General features: G+C 33.3%; 2 protein-coding genes across 2 annotated transcripts; one reads left to right on the top strand and one right to left on the bottom strand.

The window, feature by feature from the left end:
• Window positions 1-3,236: 3,236 nt before the first annotated feature.
• LOC105342651 (transforming growth factor-beta-induced protein ig-h3) lies at window positions 3,237-14,580 on the bottom strand. Its single transcript, XM_066071536.1, has 12 exons — window positions 14,295-14,580; window positions 13,797-14,014; window positions 12,702-12,888; window positions 12,417-12,515; window positions 12,198-12,311; window positions 11,620-11,741; window positions 5,290-5,437; window positions 4,318-4,532; window positions 4,026-4,212; window positions 3,829-3,927; window positions 3,630-3,743; window positions 3,237-3,532 (listed from the first exon to the last, which is right to left on the bottom strand). Exons 1-12 carry the CDS (start codon window positions 14,431-14,433, stop codon window positions 3,393-3,395), a joined length of 1,782 nt encoding a protein of 593 aa, XP_065927608.1. The 5' UTR covers window positions 14,434-14,580; the 3' UTR covers window positions 3,237-3,392.
• Window positions 8,911-10,832, top strand: LOC105342652 (uncharacterized). The gene is made up of 3 exons (XM_011449638.4): window positions 8,911-9,195; window positions 10,021-10,164; window positions 10,547-10,832. Exons 1-3 carry the CDS (start codon window positions 8,931-8,933, stop codon window positions 10,720-10,722), a joined length of 585 nt encoding a protein of 194 aa, XP_011447940.3. The 5' UTR covers window positions 8,911-8,930; the 3' UTR covers window positions 10,723-10,832.
• Window positions 14,581-19,869: the final 5,289 nt, after the last annotated feature.

Genomic DNA, 19,869 nt, shown 5'->3' with positions numbered 1-19,869 from the left:
GGCTTGCTCAAGTACAATTTTTTAGTATAATGTGTATATCTATCTGACAAAAAATATATGTTAATATCGCACTTGAGCAGACCTGCGCTCTATACATCCGAATGCAAGATATAGAGCAAAAATGAGAATATTTTCATTTGTTTGCAAATTTGCGGGAATTAGGTCATTTAGGTGACGTCATAGATAAACAGCAAATGAGCAATGATGACTAAAATCAAGATTAAAGTTATAGGCATCCTCTATACAATGATTTGTGAAGATTTTATTTTTATACGATACTATTTAAAAATTGGTTAAAATCGGGGGCAGATATTTGAGCAAACCGCACATAGTCCTTTATTACTCTTTCATGTGAACAATAATTAAGATGATCTTTAAAGGACACAGGTACACTATTTTTAATAAGTTTATTAAATTACTCTATTATGAAAGCATTGAAAAAGTATCAAGATAACAAATCAAAACGTCATTATGATATTAAATGTGATAACATGTCCAGCATGCACTAATGCCAAATACTAATATTATACTGCGGTGTGTTTCTTGTGAAAAACAAACTGTTCAGGATCCGTGATATTACAAGTAACTAATACTTTTATTAGAGATACATATACGTGTGGCATCTGTAATCACAATTTCACGTTTATCGACACATGTCAAGCGTTTTACGTTTCGCTATATTTATCGCTAAGATGGGATTCCTTCACGTTCTTGGAATGTAGGTGTCAAAATTCCTTATCTCTCAGGCACCTGCGGGTTGAATGAAGAACTCTTTTGGCAATTGGTGCATGAGCAAAAGTAACAATGTATTCAATCATAAAATGCTGCCAAAATACTGTAATGGGGCTTATTTTCGCCGTGTGTTATTTTTCGTCGTCTCGACTTGCAAATTAAACGGTTTTTCTCTGTTCTGAATATTTCGAAACAAAGCTGTATTCAAAGAGAGATACGTTTTAGACATTGGAATTCGCCCAGACCTAAATTTCTGGGTTGACAACGAGGGCGAAAAGGGTGGAAGTAAATCGAGGAAAATATTTCCTGTATAAGGTTATCACATACGAAAAAGTATTCGTGCTAAGTTCGATTTAGAGCGACCGTTGTAAAATGCAAATGTATTAAATCTTGTTGTATGTCTTGCGTCTATTTACAACTCTTGTACACTGAAAGCGATTGTTATTAGATTATGTGATAGGATTGCGCGACTGATCAGGTGATCGGACGAATGAAGGGGTGCCAAAGCCATTGGACGTGTGGCGTTCATTCCATCAGGCTTTCAATGATACGAGTTTTTGTGCGAGCCAGATGGGGTGACGAAAATACCGACCGTTTCCAACGTTTTTATTTTTTTTTATTTATAACCATTAAACAATCATTAATTGTGAAAAAATTATATCTTTTAGAAACTTGATATCTGAATGTCTTAAATATGTAGATTTATGAGGAAGAAATGGAAATAGTCGCTAATGCATTGCGAAATAGGCAGTGTGCATGACAAGAAGTATTTTGCCTTTTACTCTTTTAGGATAAAATAATTGAATTTTTTAAGTTAATGTGGAGTCAGTGTTCACAACCATTTATTTTCTGTTTTCTGTTATTTGTTTTCTTTGGTATTACTTCGCAACACTTTGAAAATGTAATGCCTGTAAATACAATAAACTTTAACTACAACCTTCTTCATGAGAAATCCTTTGACAGATTTGGCTTGGATTTGTTTGAATGATACACTACAAGTAACGATTATACATGTAAAAGTTTTGTAACTCTTTTCCATCCTTGAATAAGGAAAGATATATTAGAATTTAATCGCGAATGAATCAGAATATGTTTTACTCCTACAAAACATTTACTTATCAACAACATCGCATTTACTATTATATATAGCTACATGAAAATCTTAGAAGAAGAAACATTTGTGGAACACCCCCCTCCCCCCTTTGAACCCAGCCAGGAAGAAATGTATCCTAGTAATAGCATTGAAAATCGATTTATTTACTTCTGCAGATCATTTTTTTTTACCGTTGCGCTATTGTGACATATCTAAATTACTATGTTGTAAACGTTGTTTTGTCTTTTATTTCACGGATAATTTAGCGAAAATAACGATGTCATGGCATAACTTCAAGAACTGTTGTCTTTTAAATTTTGTCAACTTCATTGACCACATTTTACAATCAAAGTTAATTTTGACGTCTGTGTTTATTTTCGTAAAATTATTGATTGGTCATTTTCCGTCATACATATAAATCGTCGCCAATTTTGTTATTTGGCTTGTTTTTTAAAATTTTTTTCTCTAAAAACTGCATGTTCAAGTTAAGATTGATACAATAGAAAAAAGGGTGCCCTTCGAATCATTAAAAAAGACTATCCAAAAAAATTATGTTTTTTGGGGGGATTTGGGTTGAAAAAGTAAAATGATTTAAAAGAGGTTATCCATATAATAATTTTTTAAAGATTTGTCTCGATTTATATACTTTTCTAATAGCATAAAGCTATAAATCACATCGTTTAAGTTAATTCCTTCCTAAAACTACAGCATTGGAAAATATTTATAGGGGGTGTAAATAGACTGGAGCTAAACTAATGATAAAGTAAGATATATCTACTTTTTAATAATCACTTACATTTGAGGCTTAGACAATTGTTCCAACCCCCGTACTTGCCAAATTAAAAAAACCGCTTGTTACATTTAATTTAGATATGTCTTAGCCAATACTGTCCAAAAAAGCCAAAAGGAAATGTGTAAAAGAATTTGTCAGAACGTTGTGAAATAAAATCGATGTGGAATAACATAACTATTAATGGCTTGTGTTAGTTATCTGAGTGTGTCAATTGAAATAATGATCAAATGTCATTTGTTATTAGAGTCAATAAAAAAATATTTGTATTAAAAACATCCCTTTTTTATCTTAATTTTAAAAACAAACATTTTTCATTTTTGTTTTCGCTATGGAATTCGTGTTAATTTAAAAACAACTTCATTTCAGAGGAATTCAAATTTTAAGCATAATAATTAGTAAAATAATATTCTTGATGGTTTCTTTTTCAAACATTAAAGAATCAAACTCATTTTGATGAAAAATTTAACAAAACAATCACAGATTATACAATTTGCGTTGAAGTGATTTTGTGCCGTTATTCTTAAGCATCATTATAGCCATATATAGGTATTCAAGTTAAAATTTTCATGAAATCGTTTTGCTCAGTGTAAATCAAGTCACCAGTAGTGAACAACCAGAACAATATTTTCACTTTTTGTCAATGTTTATTGCAAATTTAGTACGTTTTCACTCAATAAAAATAACAAGCATATTCAATAACAAGTATATACAATTAAAATGTGTGATTCAAATGAGACATGGCTTCAAAAATGTCAAAATGGTTTGTTCAGATGATTACTTTTTCCCCAATATCGCAGAGAAAAGATAACGGGATGGAATAAGTACGTGATCTATGATGTGTACGACACCGTTGGTGGCGCTGATGTCGGCTTGTGTCACGTGAGAACGATGATTAATAACAACACCATTAGTACCTGGAATGAGAAAAATTTATTGTATTATTTTTTTTACCGATGCACAGATTTCTAAAATAACAATAAAGGTGACAATAACATAAGCTTGAACACTTACTGCTGACTCCAAGTCTGATGACGTCATGGTGAGTATCAAGGGTTCTGAGGTATTCTCGGTTGTACAATCCAGCTGAGTATTCAGTGTGAGGAACGACGTGGTACTCCAGAATTTCTAAAGAGAAAAGAGAGATCTTACTCGCATTTTAAATTTGAGTTGTAATCATCAGTAAATAAGATATCAATTGAGAAATGCATACCTTTAAGAAGCTGTGGGTTTCTTCTAAGGTTGTCCAAAACATGACTACCAAGTCTATTGAAAGCAGCATTGGTTGGTGCAAACACTGTTAGAGCATCCCCTGTATAAAATAGTGGGAATATTAAATATTCATTTTTTAAGTAATGGTAGAAAATAAAATTTGAAAACATGTATAAAAACACAAGCATAATAACTAACCCTGTAGTGCCCCGGCTAATCCAGCTGACTGCACCTTAGATAAAAGAGTGCTCAGGTCACTGTTGCCAGCCACCAAATCCACGATGCTTCCTGTAGGAGGCATCATCACGGTGTCGATGACGTGCACCATTCCATTTGAGGCGGTCAGATCAAAGTGTGTGATTTTGGATCCTTCCACTGTAACAACCTACACGTACAAACAAAAAATGTCTATGTAGTTTGAATGATTGTTTATGAGAAGATATATTTGATTAATTTTAGTACATAAAAAAGAAAACTTTAAAACACATACGTTATTGTGATTATAGATGTTGAATCTGATTTTGGTTCCAGCCAAAGTCTCCAACTGAAGCTCATTGGATGCATCGGCCTTGTGAATGGAACCTTTGACCACGTGGTATTTCAGTATATTTGCCAAAGCGGTGGTATCTCTCTGTAGACCGTCAAGGACAGACTGGGGAAGTTTGGAGAATGCAGCGTTTGTTGGAGCAAATATGGTGTACTCTCCTGTGATAGTAAACAGAAAATTAAAATTAGTAATCACTTCTCGTTCAGATGATATTGTTATCAGAGATTGAGCACATAGTCAGAATTTAAAGTTTCTTTTAAATCCAGGTGAACTATCTCGAATCTGTTTGTTGCTTGAATTTTATGCATTATTACATGTATTATGATCATTTATGTAAAAATACGTAAAAGTGAATTTTGTTTACAGAACAAATTCAGGAGGTCGATCGGATCGGGTTTTTTTTTTTTTTTTTTTTTTTTTTGCAGAAATAATACGTAGAAAAACCCTCTATATTTAAATCATTTGTAATATAAATCATTTCTATCTTCAGTCAACGTTTACTGTTATTAGGGATTTAGGGTATACATGTAGTCATAAAATGATGTAATGAGATTTTGAAATTCGCATAGATCATGATTATCATTTTTTGCTTTCAATTAAGTAATATCATTTATTTTGTAAAAGGTAAAATGTCACGAATATGTATTATGTTTAAGGCAGTAATGATGACCAGTGGTTTGGAAAAACTTAATAGTGGTTACATAGTGTTTTATTTTGAATGAAAATTTGCAAGGTGCAGTCATTTTGAGGTTAAATGGGTGAAACATTTCTCGAATTGATATCATATTTGAATTAAAAACAAAATTAAAACTCCTCTTCACTAATGCTACTTGAGTTTTCTAGTAATTCCGCTTAGACAAAACAATTCAATCATTAAATCGTCTAATATATATTAAATTATTGAAAACAGCATACCTGACAGTAGAGCGTCGGCCAGACCCGCTTGTTTAACAAGAGCTATCAAAGTCGTCTCACCGTCGTTTTGTAGAACCTCTACCAGGTTTCCCCCAAACACACTCTGCACAATCACGGTCAAAGCTACAAAGGCGAGCATCGTTAGTGGCTATAAAGTTGTGGTTTAGGTTTGTCAGGAAGGTTATGTGAAGACAAGTAAATTTTCGATACATTTATAGTTTTCCAATTTATGTAACCATCTTAGCACCCGTCGTTGAAATGTGTCCATGAATGTTTTCATAATTCTTAAGGACACCCTGTGGGTTCCGATAGGGCCTTAACTGATTTCACTTCATATCAAATAACAAATTTCAGACATTTGTATGGATATTGCATGCTCATTAAGAATAAAAACATTTTTAAATATATAGGACAATATTTTTATTTGATATCGATTGCTTTTAAAATTTCAAATTTGACAGAAATCCCCCGAGGACCTCTTCAGGTGGCATGGTCTTTCGTAAGTTGGGGACATTTATCTCTAGAAGAATTGACCACACATTCACTTAGCTTCAGTTCATGATATCATTCTCGCCCTATATTTCTACAGTATATTTTTTCTTAGACAACTTATTTTTAAGAAGGATTTTTTAAAAGTAATCGTGTCATTTATTGAAAGAACAAAAATTACTTTACTGACTAATTCTTGTTAATGGACATCAATAAAAGATAGACTGAGGATATAATTTTTTTAATTGTGTGGTCATTCTCTCTCTCTCTCTCTCTCTCTCTCTCTCTCTCTCTCTCTCTCTCTCTCTCTCTCTCTCTCAATATGAAAATGAAACACATACAAGTTTCATTACTTATCACCATGTTTCATATGTTACCCACAATATGAAGTAGAGGATCCAAATAAGTGTAATTTAGAAAAATGGTCGTTTAATTAATATAGATTGCATTTAAATGAGTTATTTTTTTTTAAACAAATAAGAATCCCCTTGCGACCTAAACCAAATATTCATTATTGTGAAACATTTTGCTCTTTCATGTAAACAGAAAATTAAGTTGATCTTAAAAAGGACATAGTTGGAATATCATCAACAAATTTACTAAACTGCTTGGTAATAAAAGTATGAAAAGAGTCTCTAAATTACCAATCAAAAAGTCTTATGATATTATATGTGATAATGAGACTAGCATGCACTAATGCCAAATACTAATATCACATTGCGGTGTGTTTTTTATTTAAATTCGTTTAAATCTGCAAAATGCATCAATGTAAAAATCGTGTAGAAATTGTGAAAAAGGGATTCGTTATATTATAAGTAAATAACATTTTCATTAGATATACATGTACATGTACCTTCTGTAATCACATTTTCACGTTTACCGACACACGTTAAACGTTTTTCTTTATCGTTGAGATTGGATTCCTTCACGTTCTTGGAATGTAGAGGTCAAAATTCGTTATCTTTGAATGACCATTTGCAAAGGACCTAGCATCGGGGGGAGGGGGGGGGTGTTAAATGAAGCTACCTACCCCCCCCCCCCCCCTTTTGCAGCTTGTAAAAAAACTGGCAAACATTTTCATAATGGAAAGTTCAGTTACTATGCAGCCCTACTCCCTCCAACCCTCACCATCACGGATTGATACTTTGAAAATTAGAGAAGGGATTTTTTCGCCTTTTTATGATTTCGAGGCAGTCTCCCCACCCCATCCCCCACCCCGGCCACCCTCCTTTCCTATTTTATAAACAATGTTCCGTGCCAGTTTTTTGTTTTTTTCACAAAGCCACTACGTATATTTTCATTGATATATTCATATTTACATTTTTGCTGATGCCTTGATTTTTAAAACAAAAAGAAAAACATTTTCATGTTATATTGAAATGTTTTCAGGTACTGAAATTAAAATTCCATGGGGAATCAAACTATCAAGAAGGCGTCGTGTGAGAAAACTGAAACAAAGTAAAACTAAACCTTAACCATGACTTCACTTTGCATCATGTGTTTTATCTCTATCTCTTATTGCTGCATTTTTAAAAATCAGATTTGGTTACTATTTTTTGGTTAAATTACCGTTTTAAAACTCGATAAAATATCAAATGTGTATGTGATGACGTTTGCTGGTATCTAAATAACCATACATCTTCATTATAAAGAACCTTGAAAAGTGTAACCGCTCCTAAAATACTGTACTTTTGAAATGAATCTAGGAAAAATTTGCCCAGAACGAAATTCTTACAAGTTTACGTAAAGATATATTTTTCATCATGTAACTGAGTGAAATGATTTTTGCTTATGAAGGAAAGTGTTTCATAATAATGCTCCTTAGGACAAAAATAACTAAATAATTTAATAAATGAAGTGTTGCTGCATAATAAACAAAGCAGTACAAAAAAACATAATCAATGCGAAAATGAAATTACATAAATGTCTCATATGAAATCAATCGAAGCGGATTACCTAAAAAAAAAAACAACCCGTCAAACATAATAAACGAATCAATACCACAGTTTCTTGGTTCAGTGTCCATTTCACACGTATACATGTATTATGTTTTTTTTTAACCTATTGAATGTTTAAATATTTGCAGAGTTGCCATTCTTTTTATGCATTTGTGGTATTCAACCCCCCCCCCCTTTAACATACACAACTTTGAAGTGTTATTGAGTGTCCAAATTTAAAGTAACATATGTCTGCATCTGCATTGTTAATTTATGTTACTGAGATCAATAACCAACAACAGAATATATATATATATATATATATATATATATATATATATATATATATATATATATATATATATATATATATATATATATATATATATGTCTCGCAAAAATTGTGTAAGCTTTTGAACTTAGAACGTTTATAAGTTACTAAAGAATAACAGGCACGTAGCACATCGTTTTTGAAAGTGGGGGGGGGGGGGCAGGGGGCAGACTCATCCAAAAAATCTTGACAAGGCAAAAAAAATCCTGAAAATCCTAAACCGTGGTGGTGGTGGGGTGGGGGGCGGAGAGAAAGAGTTACTTTTAACTTCAGTGAACCTATTTTCAATTCAAATTTTTACATGGTCCCTTAAAAGTGTGTGTGTGTGGGGGGGGGGGAGCAACTCCATCGTAATTCAATTTTTTGTATGTAAATTTAAGAAAAATCTTTGCTGCCCAAAAAAAGGGGGGGGGGGTGAGGCAGGCCCCCCTCGCCCCCTCTGATGCTACGTGCCTGAATAAAGAAATAAAGTAAATGCATGATGTTGACTTCAATGACGTTTAATAAGAATATATAATTAATCTACCTTTAGCAATAGACAGCGAGTTTCAGTTATTGACCATTTGTATGTATAGTTTACTTTTACTCAACAGAATTGTGTTATTAGTATCACTTTCTGACGATTTCTGTTTGTTTTTATATTAACTATTTCATTTCTAGTGCATTTCATGACGACAGTGTATTTTTCGTTCTTTTGATTAATTTAAGTCTACTTCTAGTATTGAAATCTCGTTTCATTTCCGGGTTGATATACGTATATCAAATATAATTATTACATATACATGTACTGTTAGTTTAAATGAACAATGTAACAAATCCGGAATTACAAACGAAAGCATAACTCGCTAGATCCGGGAAGTAATAATCATTCTGGTCATAACAGCATGGCCAAATACCGCCCTTCTCCCTCAAATTCACTTCGCCAGGAAAGAAAGATGTTGATGCGGGCAGCAAAAATCGCCTATTTATCTTTTTCTTTGATTGTCCTGTGTTTGATTTTACATATCGTGGTTTTGAGCGTCCCGTCGTGGGTTCTATATTCTAATGGCGTGTACAGCTCGTATTTTGGATTGTGGAGATACTGTTATGGAAACGTTGGCGGAGAGACGTGCGTCTCAACCATCGGTAATCCCTCAGTTTTTAATCAAGGTATGACAAAGGTCAAGCAATATTCGTTGAATACTATACATACATGATTATGTATTAGGCATGAAGTACGGTTTTAACATTTTCATGGATATATTCAGAAAAAAAAATATCGGCACTGATGTACATTTCTTGCGATTTTTTTAAATTTGTTTTAAGAGTACACTTAGAAAGTAAAAATTAGCTAGTAATCTAATAAATGGAACGTCATCAAATGAAAATTCAAATTTCCAGAGTCTGATGGGAGAGACTGTATTGTGAAAAACTTTAAACATTCGGAAGTCTTGATCATTATCCGTGCGACTTCTCCATTCATCAGTATGGTGATTATGAATCGTCACATAATCTAGATAAAGAAAATATTTTTTGCTAGACAGTTAATATCAAGCTTGCAAAGTTTTCCAAAAAAGGCTAATTTTCTTTTATCTATTTCCGAAACGATGGGATGTAGTCCAAGCATACTCTCACACATATATGACCTTGTTGAAATTTTCAGACCTTGGATGTCTTTTATCACGAAATGTTGAAATTTGTTTAAAACTTGTAAATCTGTTTGCTTTAAATTGTTCCCCGGTTCACATCCATACAATACACATAGTAAAAAAAATATTTCCAAAAATAGGTCTCAACACCCCCCCCCCCCCTCCTCCATCCCCCACCTGGACCTGGAAAACAGATAAATAACATGAACCACCCCCACCCCCCCCCTACCCCCCCCCCCCCCCCCCCGCCGCTCAAGAAAAATTATCTGGATCCGCAAGCAAATGGAAAATACTCGAATTTTTTATGATAACTTAATTATCTGATTTTATGCCCATTCTATTACAGGCTGGTACGTGGCCGTGCAAGCCCTGCAATGCCTGAGTCTGATTGTGATTCTAGCTGCTGCCGTCTGCAGTGGTATATCCGTATTTCTATCCATTCACGAACGCGTCTTAAACATGACAACAATAATCCTAATGAACACTGCAGGTATGTACTTTGTAATCATGATCATTTATTATGTCGTACTTATTTTAGATATTTTGCACCCTGTCTGTTTATGTGAGGGTTTTATACGATTGGTTACATGATATTGGTACATGTTAATGAGTGATAAACATACAGTTTTTATTTAATTAGTCAAAACTGAGTTGATCTGCATGCCCTCTGATTCACAGCAGAAGAATAAATTTTTCGCATTATCATACATTAATTAGCTCTGCGATCATATTAACATTAACGTTAGCAAGCGCTCTGTACAATAGCAGCTAAATGTAAAAGTCCTATTTGTAAAAGGCATTCTTGACTTCTCTACTCCACTTCATGGTAAAAAAAAATCAATTTTTCTTATATTTGACTTCTATATTTTCAGCGGTGTTTATTCTAATTGGTTCCATTGTATTTGGGTCCCGGGTGGATTCCATTCCCTCCACAGTGAATCTGGCGCATTACCTGTATGTGCCCTACTATTTTAACATCGTCTGCGGAGTTCTGAGCGCCCTGGCTGGGGCATGTATGCTGAAGTACAAGGTGGAATACAGTTCCTGATGTTAAATCATGACACTTTACTAGATGACTTGGCCAATTCCATTGCGGCTTTCATGCCCCCTTCTTCTACACTTTCAGTTGTTTTGGTGATAAAATGTTATTTATACTCATTTTACGTATTTGCGTGTAGTTTTTTTTTTTTTTTTTAGGTTAAAATGGCAACAGATAGTTGTGTACAACATCTTTTACATGTATTGGTCTTCGCGCTTGCATCTCGTTTGGTAGGCATTATCATGAGAATTATTGCTTTGTTTTTGTAAATTCCGGACGTATCGACGCTTTTTTATTCTTGTCATCTTATGGCACCTTGGTCAAAAACACACGATAAATTGTCAGTAAAAGTTTCACAAATGTAAATAATAAAGGGCAAAGTACTGCAAATAACTGAAATAATGGCACACCTGCTTGAATATTGTGGCCCGTTTTATTCTTTTTGTGGTAACCGGTGACGCGGGCGTTACCAAGAACTGGTTTTAACTGGATGTTGCATACCACATGCAGTCAATGTTATGGACATGATGGTAATAAATTATTCATAAGATATAGTAGGGGGGGGGGGGGGGGTTGTTGTTGTATTATTTATAATAAGCTGTAAATTCTTTGAATATTATAATAGCATACATGTACGTATATTTTCACTGTTCAAACCACTTATTCAGAAACAACAAAAGAACATATTTTGATTTTATTATAAATCAAATTGAAAAGCAGCCATACATAATGTTTTCGTTGGATCGAGATCATGTCACATGAGTTTGAAACATTAAACATGTATCAAATGAAACGATGTATGTAAAATGAAATATATTTAAATAATGGACATATGAATTGAATATGAAAGAGGTAAATAATTCACAAATATACAAATAAACATATTATGAAACACTTTTAACCCACGACGAGATTTAAGTAATAGCGATCTGGGACGATCACGTGGTCAATGACGTGAATAGCTCCATTAGTTGCCGTGACGTCAGCTTCCGTGACTTGGGAATAAAGGTCAAGATACACCTTGCCACCTGAAACATTTATAAAGTGTTCATTTATTGACAAGCTCTTAAATATTTATTCATATTACTAATTGATATTAACAGTTTATCTGTGTAAAAATGTTTGTGATAATTTACATTTTGGTCAAGATTCTATTAAAATACTATTTTTTGGCTTTCCGACAATCTTGGCAGGTGTTCCGGTTGGAAACCATCATTATACGTTTGTGGATACACAAGTTAGGTTCTTAAACTCACTACATGTAGCTTGCTGCTTCTTATTTATTAATTTATTTCGTGTGTGTGTGATTTTTTTCTTTTCTTTTAATTTGATTTAATATTTTGATTTTTTTCCCTATGCATGAAACCTGTATCATTTGGTTCGGGACGGAAGACTCCACAAACACGCTAGGGTGAAATAACAATTAGTACAGCCGTAACTGTGTAATATTGATGATGATTAATATACTTGAACAGTTTGCTCACCGGTAATAGTGACTTGAATAGGGTCCCCGTTGGAATCCAGAGTTCGTAGCCTCTCTTTGTTGAATAATCCAGCGGAATACACAGTGTGCGGAACAACGTGGTATAGCAAGACCTCTAAAAATACAGATTCCAAACGAATGCAATGCTTCACATTGACTTTCTTAATTAAAGATACTAAATCCATAGCTTTTTTTAAAAAATATTGAGATTGTGGTGTACCTCTGAGCATATTTGGATCATTTTCTAATTTCTGTAGAGTTGAAGCACTAAGTTTCGCAAAAGCAGCATTGGTAGGGGCAAACACGGTCAAATTATTGCCTAAAAAAAGGATACCAAACCATCATATAAAACCATAACTAGATATTTTGAAAGAAAAATATTCAAACCAATCAGAATATGAATAAATAATTACCAAATCACCCCACCCTACCACATCCCCCAAAAAGTATAACCCTTAATTTTTATATGAACCGTTCATAATGTGTACAAGTCGACGATTCTCACCCTGTAGTGCAGAAGCAAGCCCCGCCTGAGTGACCTTGGAGACCAGCGTGGTGAAATCAAAGTTATCATTCAGCTGTGTCACTATATCGCCGGCAGGGGGTATCATCACTGAGTCAATGACGTGAACCACGCCATTTGACGTCATCAGGTCAAAGGTTCTCACCTTAGCGCCGTCGACAGTCACTGCCTAAAATGAGATTCTTGATTTAAGGAATGAATTCAATATTTATTTGATTTATGGGAAATAAAATGGTTTGGGGCAGTTTACGCTTTATCAACCGCAAAGCGGTTTATGAAAAAGCGTAAACTGTTTCAAACCATTTCATATCGTATAAAACTAACATTGAATCCATTGCTTATATTTTTTTTTTTTACAATTCATTGTAGATCAAAACGGTCATTTGACCTTTAAAATGACGTAAAATTGTACAAAATTCAAACGTAACGTCAGAATTAAATTATTATGCCATCAGTCTTCAAAAATGTGAAATATTGGTTTATTTCGACACCATGGGATTCAAAAAGATGTATAATTGAGTCTTCAAGAAGGAAAAAAACGTAAAGTCCCTAACTGTTGCTTTGTTTGTATACCCTTTAGTCGTATATGCCGGTATTTAACCTCGTTTTGCTTGCGACTTCGAAATTTTAATGATTTATTGTGATAATTACACAATATACGGTTGCACTACATATATCAATAGACCTAGCTGTAGATCTGTCATGTTGTAAATTTTGAATTTACTGGGTGGGTGTAAATACAAAATTTACAACATGACAAGTTGTCATGTTGTAAATTTTGTATTTACACCCACCCAGTAAATTCAAAATTTACAACATGACAGATCTATAGTTCTACGAAGAGTTTTGCGATCTGTCAAACCAAATAGTTTTCTTAGAGTTACAGATCTGCAGCTCGAGCAAACAAACATTTGCAGTATTAAAACTTAATAAAATGATCAAATGAGAGCCAACCAATTTTTTTGATTTTTAAAGGCACAACCAAAATATATAACTTTAATCTATTTTCTGCAAAAGAAGGGATGGGGGGGGGGTGAGCTAAAATTGTAAACAGTTATTTTTCAAGAATCAATTTACCATGCCGTTAAATGGGTAAATGTTGAATCTGATTTTGCTGCCGGCCAGACTGGTTACTTGTAACTCGTTGGATGCAGCTGACTTCATCACAGTTCCCGATACCACGTGGTACTTCAGCACATCGGCGAGAGCTTGTGTGTTGCTTGAGAGATATGATAGCGTTGTAGCCGGTAGCCGCTCAAACGCTTGGTTTGTCGGGGCAAAAACGGTAAATTCTCCTGGCAAAGACAAGTTGTGAAAACTAATTCATTTCAATAAACTGCAAAAATTTTAGCTGTACAGTTGTATATATGTAATAGTACTAGACAGTGCGTAATATTAATACTTCTATCCGTCGACTTTCAAATTCGATTTCATCAAATTTCACCGTTTTCGTCATTTAACATTTTAAAATTTATATGTGTTAAACTATAATTTACAACAGGCAACAACGGTCATGTTGTGAATTCAGACGTTACATGTACATGTACGTGTAAGACATAATGTCGAAAATCCTACCTCCAAGGAGTGCATCAACAAGTCCTGCCTTCTGGACAAGTGAAATCAACGTCGTCAAGTTCTGTTGTTGGAGAACTTCTACCACGTTCCCACACAAGGCAAATTGCACACAGGACAGAATAGACAATAATTTGATCATGTTGAAGTGTTCAATAAGAATTGCAATAATTTCAATGAATATTTATACGACAATATGTTAGTTACACAAGCCTTTTTTCGGAGAGATCACATGTAAAATCACGATGGTTATTCAAGTTCTTATCTCTCCCAGAGTCATGAAGTCAATTGCTATGAAGAGATAAATGGTATTAGATCACATGTTCTAAGCAATATACCACATGTTCAAAGTAATACACCTTATCAAAGGGCACATTTCTATAAAGGAGAATTTCGGTTCAATGATTTTATTCATATTGATAACCATTTAACAACCTCTCCTTAAAATTATTACGAAATACATATTTCCATATGTCAAAGAGGAGTGAATTAGTGTAAAAGATAGACGAGAAAATTAATCATGATTTTCTGCAAATCAGATTTTGTTTCAACGTGTTCCAGAAAACAGGGGCTCGGTTGTTGGATAGTGGAGTTCTTTATTACATGTATTTGTTCCCGAAGACAAAAATGAATAACAATGATAATATTATGTGTATTTCTGTGTATTGAATAAAAACATTCACAACCCCAGTTTTAATAGTGTTAAAAAGGTGTATTTAATGTATTTAAAAAAGCAAAGGGACGACACTTGCCATTTTGGATTTATAGGGGGTCCTCGCTTCAAACTATGTTTTATACAAGTTTTTTTTTCTCAAACGATTTCTGACGAGATCTAGGTTAGAAAATGATCATATGATATATCCCTATTGTCTGACTATATCTGTGTGCCGCATGATAAACAAATTGTGTTGAAATGTACTACCGGTACATCCTCGCCAAACTTATCTTAAGCAACGGAAGTTTACATAAGAGTGACGTAAATACTCTATATAATCACTGGGGTGTTCCGAGGGATAAGTCTAGAGAGAGCAAAAAAAAAATCCGCGAATCTTGGTTTATCGTGTGCTTTCGGATCTCCTTAGTGATTACATAATGAGTTTGCTTCAACTTTCATTTGATCATTTTCCAAACTAGATCTCGCCAGAAATTGTTGAAGAAATTGGAGAACTTGTTTATAACATAGCTTGAACCGAGGACCCCTATTAATCCAATACGAGTGCCGATCGTCCCTTTACTTTTTTATGTACAATGAATACACCTTCTGTTAACTTTGAGCTTTGTATAAAGAAATTGAAGACCATTAAAATTTTAAAGCTAATATTTATGGATTATTTCTCTACTAAATCATAGTTTAGGCATAAAATATCATACCTTAAAATTTAAGGTGAATCGATGGATAATTTGTTGACAACTTAGCCTCCTGAACGTAGTATGATGATAGTTGCAAATGGAAGTGTACTGAATTACAAACACTTATAATTATACGTATTAAATAAAATGAAAAATATATATTAGTATCTATATTTTTGCTCATCACTTATTTTGAACACTTGTAAAGATATTTTCCCAATTTTGTGACATTTTCTTACTGTTTTTAGCAATGTTGTGGAGCAGAGGGTTTTAAAAATATAAATAAAATTTCACATTTTTCTCTCTAAATTGGGCAGACTAAAATATATAAAATTAAGGTCGGTATTATTTATTTTAAACTTTTTGTCTTTATCTCAGTTGTATATCAGTTGTGAAGAAGAGGTGAAACTACTTTCAATAACCCCTGCAACAACAAAAAAACCCACAAAAAACACAAAAAACCGCTTATGTGTTATGGTTATAGATGATCGTTGCTGTCCTTTTAAATACGCATTTTAAGCAAACTTTTATTCAAACGAGTACTTTTTTCTATCTTTCTTCTTTTCACTTTCATGTAAAACTATATTTTTTCACAAACTTAAGTAAAATATTTAGTTATTATAAATTCATCGAACAAACGCGCATGAATATATTGACCCCTTAAAGCTTCCTTTAATAACTGGGACGCTAAAACGTAATGCATTTAAAATTCAGAGAGGGAACAAGCTGGGAGATCTACATTAAAAGCATAAAAGTAGTAAACAAAGCCTATATGATGAAAAGATTGGATACAAATTCTTGAGAAACCGATATGCAATAATTCTAGATATAGTAATAGTTGTTTATAAAGAACAGGGACAGAATGAAATTTTGATAAAAAGGAAGTTAGGACTTTTTCTTTCCTAAATGTTGTTTCCTAACGGAATATTATTAAATGTACATGCAGATACATAGAGAGATTTTCAATTTTTCAAGCACTAGTAAAATTTGTTCCCAAGACTTGCTTATTATATAACGTTACTGCACGAAGAATATTTCAATTCCAATCTGGTAGTATTTATATGCATAAAAAGTAGAGAATAATTCTTAGGCTTATTATCATCATGGCTTTTTTTCTGAATGTTCAATAAGAACTGCAATAATTTCAATAAATTTTATTGAACGGTTTCAGAATTTAAGTACATATACTTTGGTCTGAGTTATTTCTGAACTGGACATGATTGTTTTTAAATGAGCGATGTGGTCCATGGTCTCATCGTCATAATCTCTCTGTTGTACGGAAGACAGAAACCACGAATAACGGATTTGGTTTGTAGAATAGAGGCAACGTCTCGACGAATGACAACCAAGTTGGAGTCAAACCAGTGATTGTTACTTTATGCCCAGTCTGCTCATTACATAACTTACTCTTACAAATCTGTACGAAGTTGTTTCAGTTGTTCTTATGTTCAGTGATACATGTACATTTATTGTTTTTGAAAAAAATTCCAGGAAAATTGGTTATGAATTAACATTTTCCAAATTTTACAGTGACCTTGCATTTTTTTTAAAAGGCATGGTTTAATTGCAAGAAACCATGTAAAAAAAAATCAAAGCAAAACAAAACAAAAAACAAAAAGCAAAACAAAGGAACTAAAGCTCTGTCACAACAATTTTGAAATGAATTAATACATAACAGTAATTAAAATTACAGAAGAGCAATGAATTTAAATTTCACATGTCCATATGAACAAACTCGGTTGACTGTTGTTAAAAATGTTTGCCATAAATTAGATCGAATTTTTTTGTGTTTAGAATACCTTACACAAGTTAGTTCAGTTGTCATCATTTTGACCTTCACTGCGCGTGCCCTTCGTCCTCTAATTTTAGAGGATCATACATGATTGTATATTAATTATTAATTAATTGGAACACGACCTCTATATATATATATATATATATATATATATATATATATATATATATATATATATATATATATATATATATATATATATATATATATATATATATATATATATATATTCAGAGTCTGTTTTAGCAGCCCATTTTATCATTTGTCCCACCTCACGCACCATCAAGCCATTAACATCCATCATCTCACGCCATTGGTCATCTTGAACGTAGGTCCGTTTTTATTCTTTGCTATTTCTTGTCACCTCGAACATGCAGCGTTCGCCGTTTATAGCCGCCGTGTTAAGGTGTCGTAACGTACCATAATAGCTGCTGAGGTATAATATTTGTCATTTCGTTACTGGAGGACATTCTACAAACACTTTCGCTGTCTACGACATGCTTTAATTAAATACGATGTACCAAGGGCGTGATATTTAAGATGTAGATTTAAAGTTAAGAAACTTTCGGATTTCAAACTTACAGAAGTATCATTGGAACTCATTGAAATATTACCTTTTTAAAAAAACATTTTTTTTCTTTTTAACTTTGTTCGAAAGCGTATTATATAGTGCCACATTGACGCTTTTTTCTTTCTTTTTTTACACATTAATTTGCATATTTTACACTTTAATCTGTGAATTTTCGTAAATCCAGTAATTTAGATAAAGACCCTTAGCTGATAAATTGATTTTGGGATGTTTTGTGTATTGTTAATCCCTAGCTTCACCTTTGCTAAGATTTCTTTTCCTAAAGTATTGTAACTATTTAACGTTGTAGTTATTTACCATATACATGAATATGACTGGTGATATATAGAAATTTGCAATAACAGATGTCGTAATTGATATCATCGTTTTGATCAATCTAATGCAAAAAGATACGAATCTGAAATTGATATTAAGGAGGGTTATCGTGGTGCAAACTTCACTAATAAAATTTCAGAAAATAGCCCCTCCCCCTCTTCCCCCCCCCCCCCCCCCCGCAGCTGACTAGAAGCGGCTTTGTAATCTTTTTTTCCGGATCCGCGCAGGAAACTGTCATGTTGTAAATTTTGAATTTACTGGGTGGGTGTAAATACAAAATTTACAACATGACAACAACCCACTCAGTAAATTCTAAATTTACAACATGACAAAACAAAAAAATCAAACAACTCGTACATTTAAAGATACTTCTTGAATACATATTAGATGGGGAAAACATATACACGCATCCCTTAAACTACTTCAAAGTTTTAAAAATGTTGGTTATGATAGAGAAGGGGGATGGGGTATAAAGCAATAACGTATTCATATGAATACAATCATTACATCACATCTAAAATGTGCATCATGTTCAAGATGGCGTGAGGAAAACAAGACCCACAGCATGCCAGATATAAAAAAAAAATGATGAAGACCATCTGGACAGTGATTATGAAGTACAATGTAAGTCTGAAAACTGACTGTAAAGATTAAATATGCGGGAAGGGGGAGTGACAGATTCATGACATTATCAATCATTTTGAGCAGCGTGCGCACATGACAGCGCATGCACAACTTTTGCGCAAATCACACGGAATCGCCATAAAACGAATTAGAGCTTTCATATACATCAGTGTCATAAAAATAAATCTTCTTCCCCAAGAAGAGTTCCTCCTAAGCACGTTGCAAAGTACACCCCTCTCCCCCTGCCCCTTATGTTTTATTACAGAATTCGCATTTTCAAAGTTTTATTGTTAGTGATTGAAATGAGAGATTCTGTCAGATTCTGTCAGTACATGAAAGGCGTATTCTTTATGTTTAATTTACAGCCAATTATTCACACCCTTTTCCACACCCGCAACACCCCTCCTCCCTATTATGCAAAATCTTGCGGTTTTGGACAGCCTGATAGGAAGAAGCAGTTATCTTTAGTTAGTCGATGATCAAATTACTAACATCTTTAAAAATATCTCATTTTTTTTATATTTTTATCAACCAATTTTCTCCAAATGGTTTTTTATGAGTTTTAAAAAAATAAAAATGGAGAGAATAAAACTAAAGATCGTCAATAATATATATTTTCAATATATCAAATTGTTCAGGTTTTAGAACTATCTTAAAAAAAACAGTTTTATTAGTTTCTTATGCAATTACCGTTAAGTGGCGTACTTTCAATTCAAACAAAGTTCTTTTTAATAAGCTTGCGAATAAATTAGATTAACAAAATTCTGTCAAATGATGCGTACCATTCACATTGGTACTTGAATTTATTTAACATTGAACAGATAAGTTTTGCACAGTCGACATTGAAAGGAAGCTGTCACATATAATACAGATAACAGTTTTCATAGACACGGGAAAAAAGTTTA

The sequence above is a fragment of the Magallana gigas genome, chromosome 2, assembly GCF_963853765.1.
Source record: "Magallana gigas chromosome 2, xbMagGiga1.1, whole genome shotgun sequence".
NCBI classification, from domain to species: Eukaryota; Metazoa; Mollusca; class Bivalvia; order Ostreida; family Ostreidae; genus Magallana; species Magallana gigas.
This window is presented reverse-complemented; position numbering and strand designations above follow the sequence as displayed.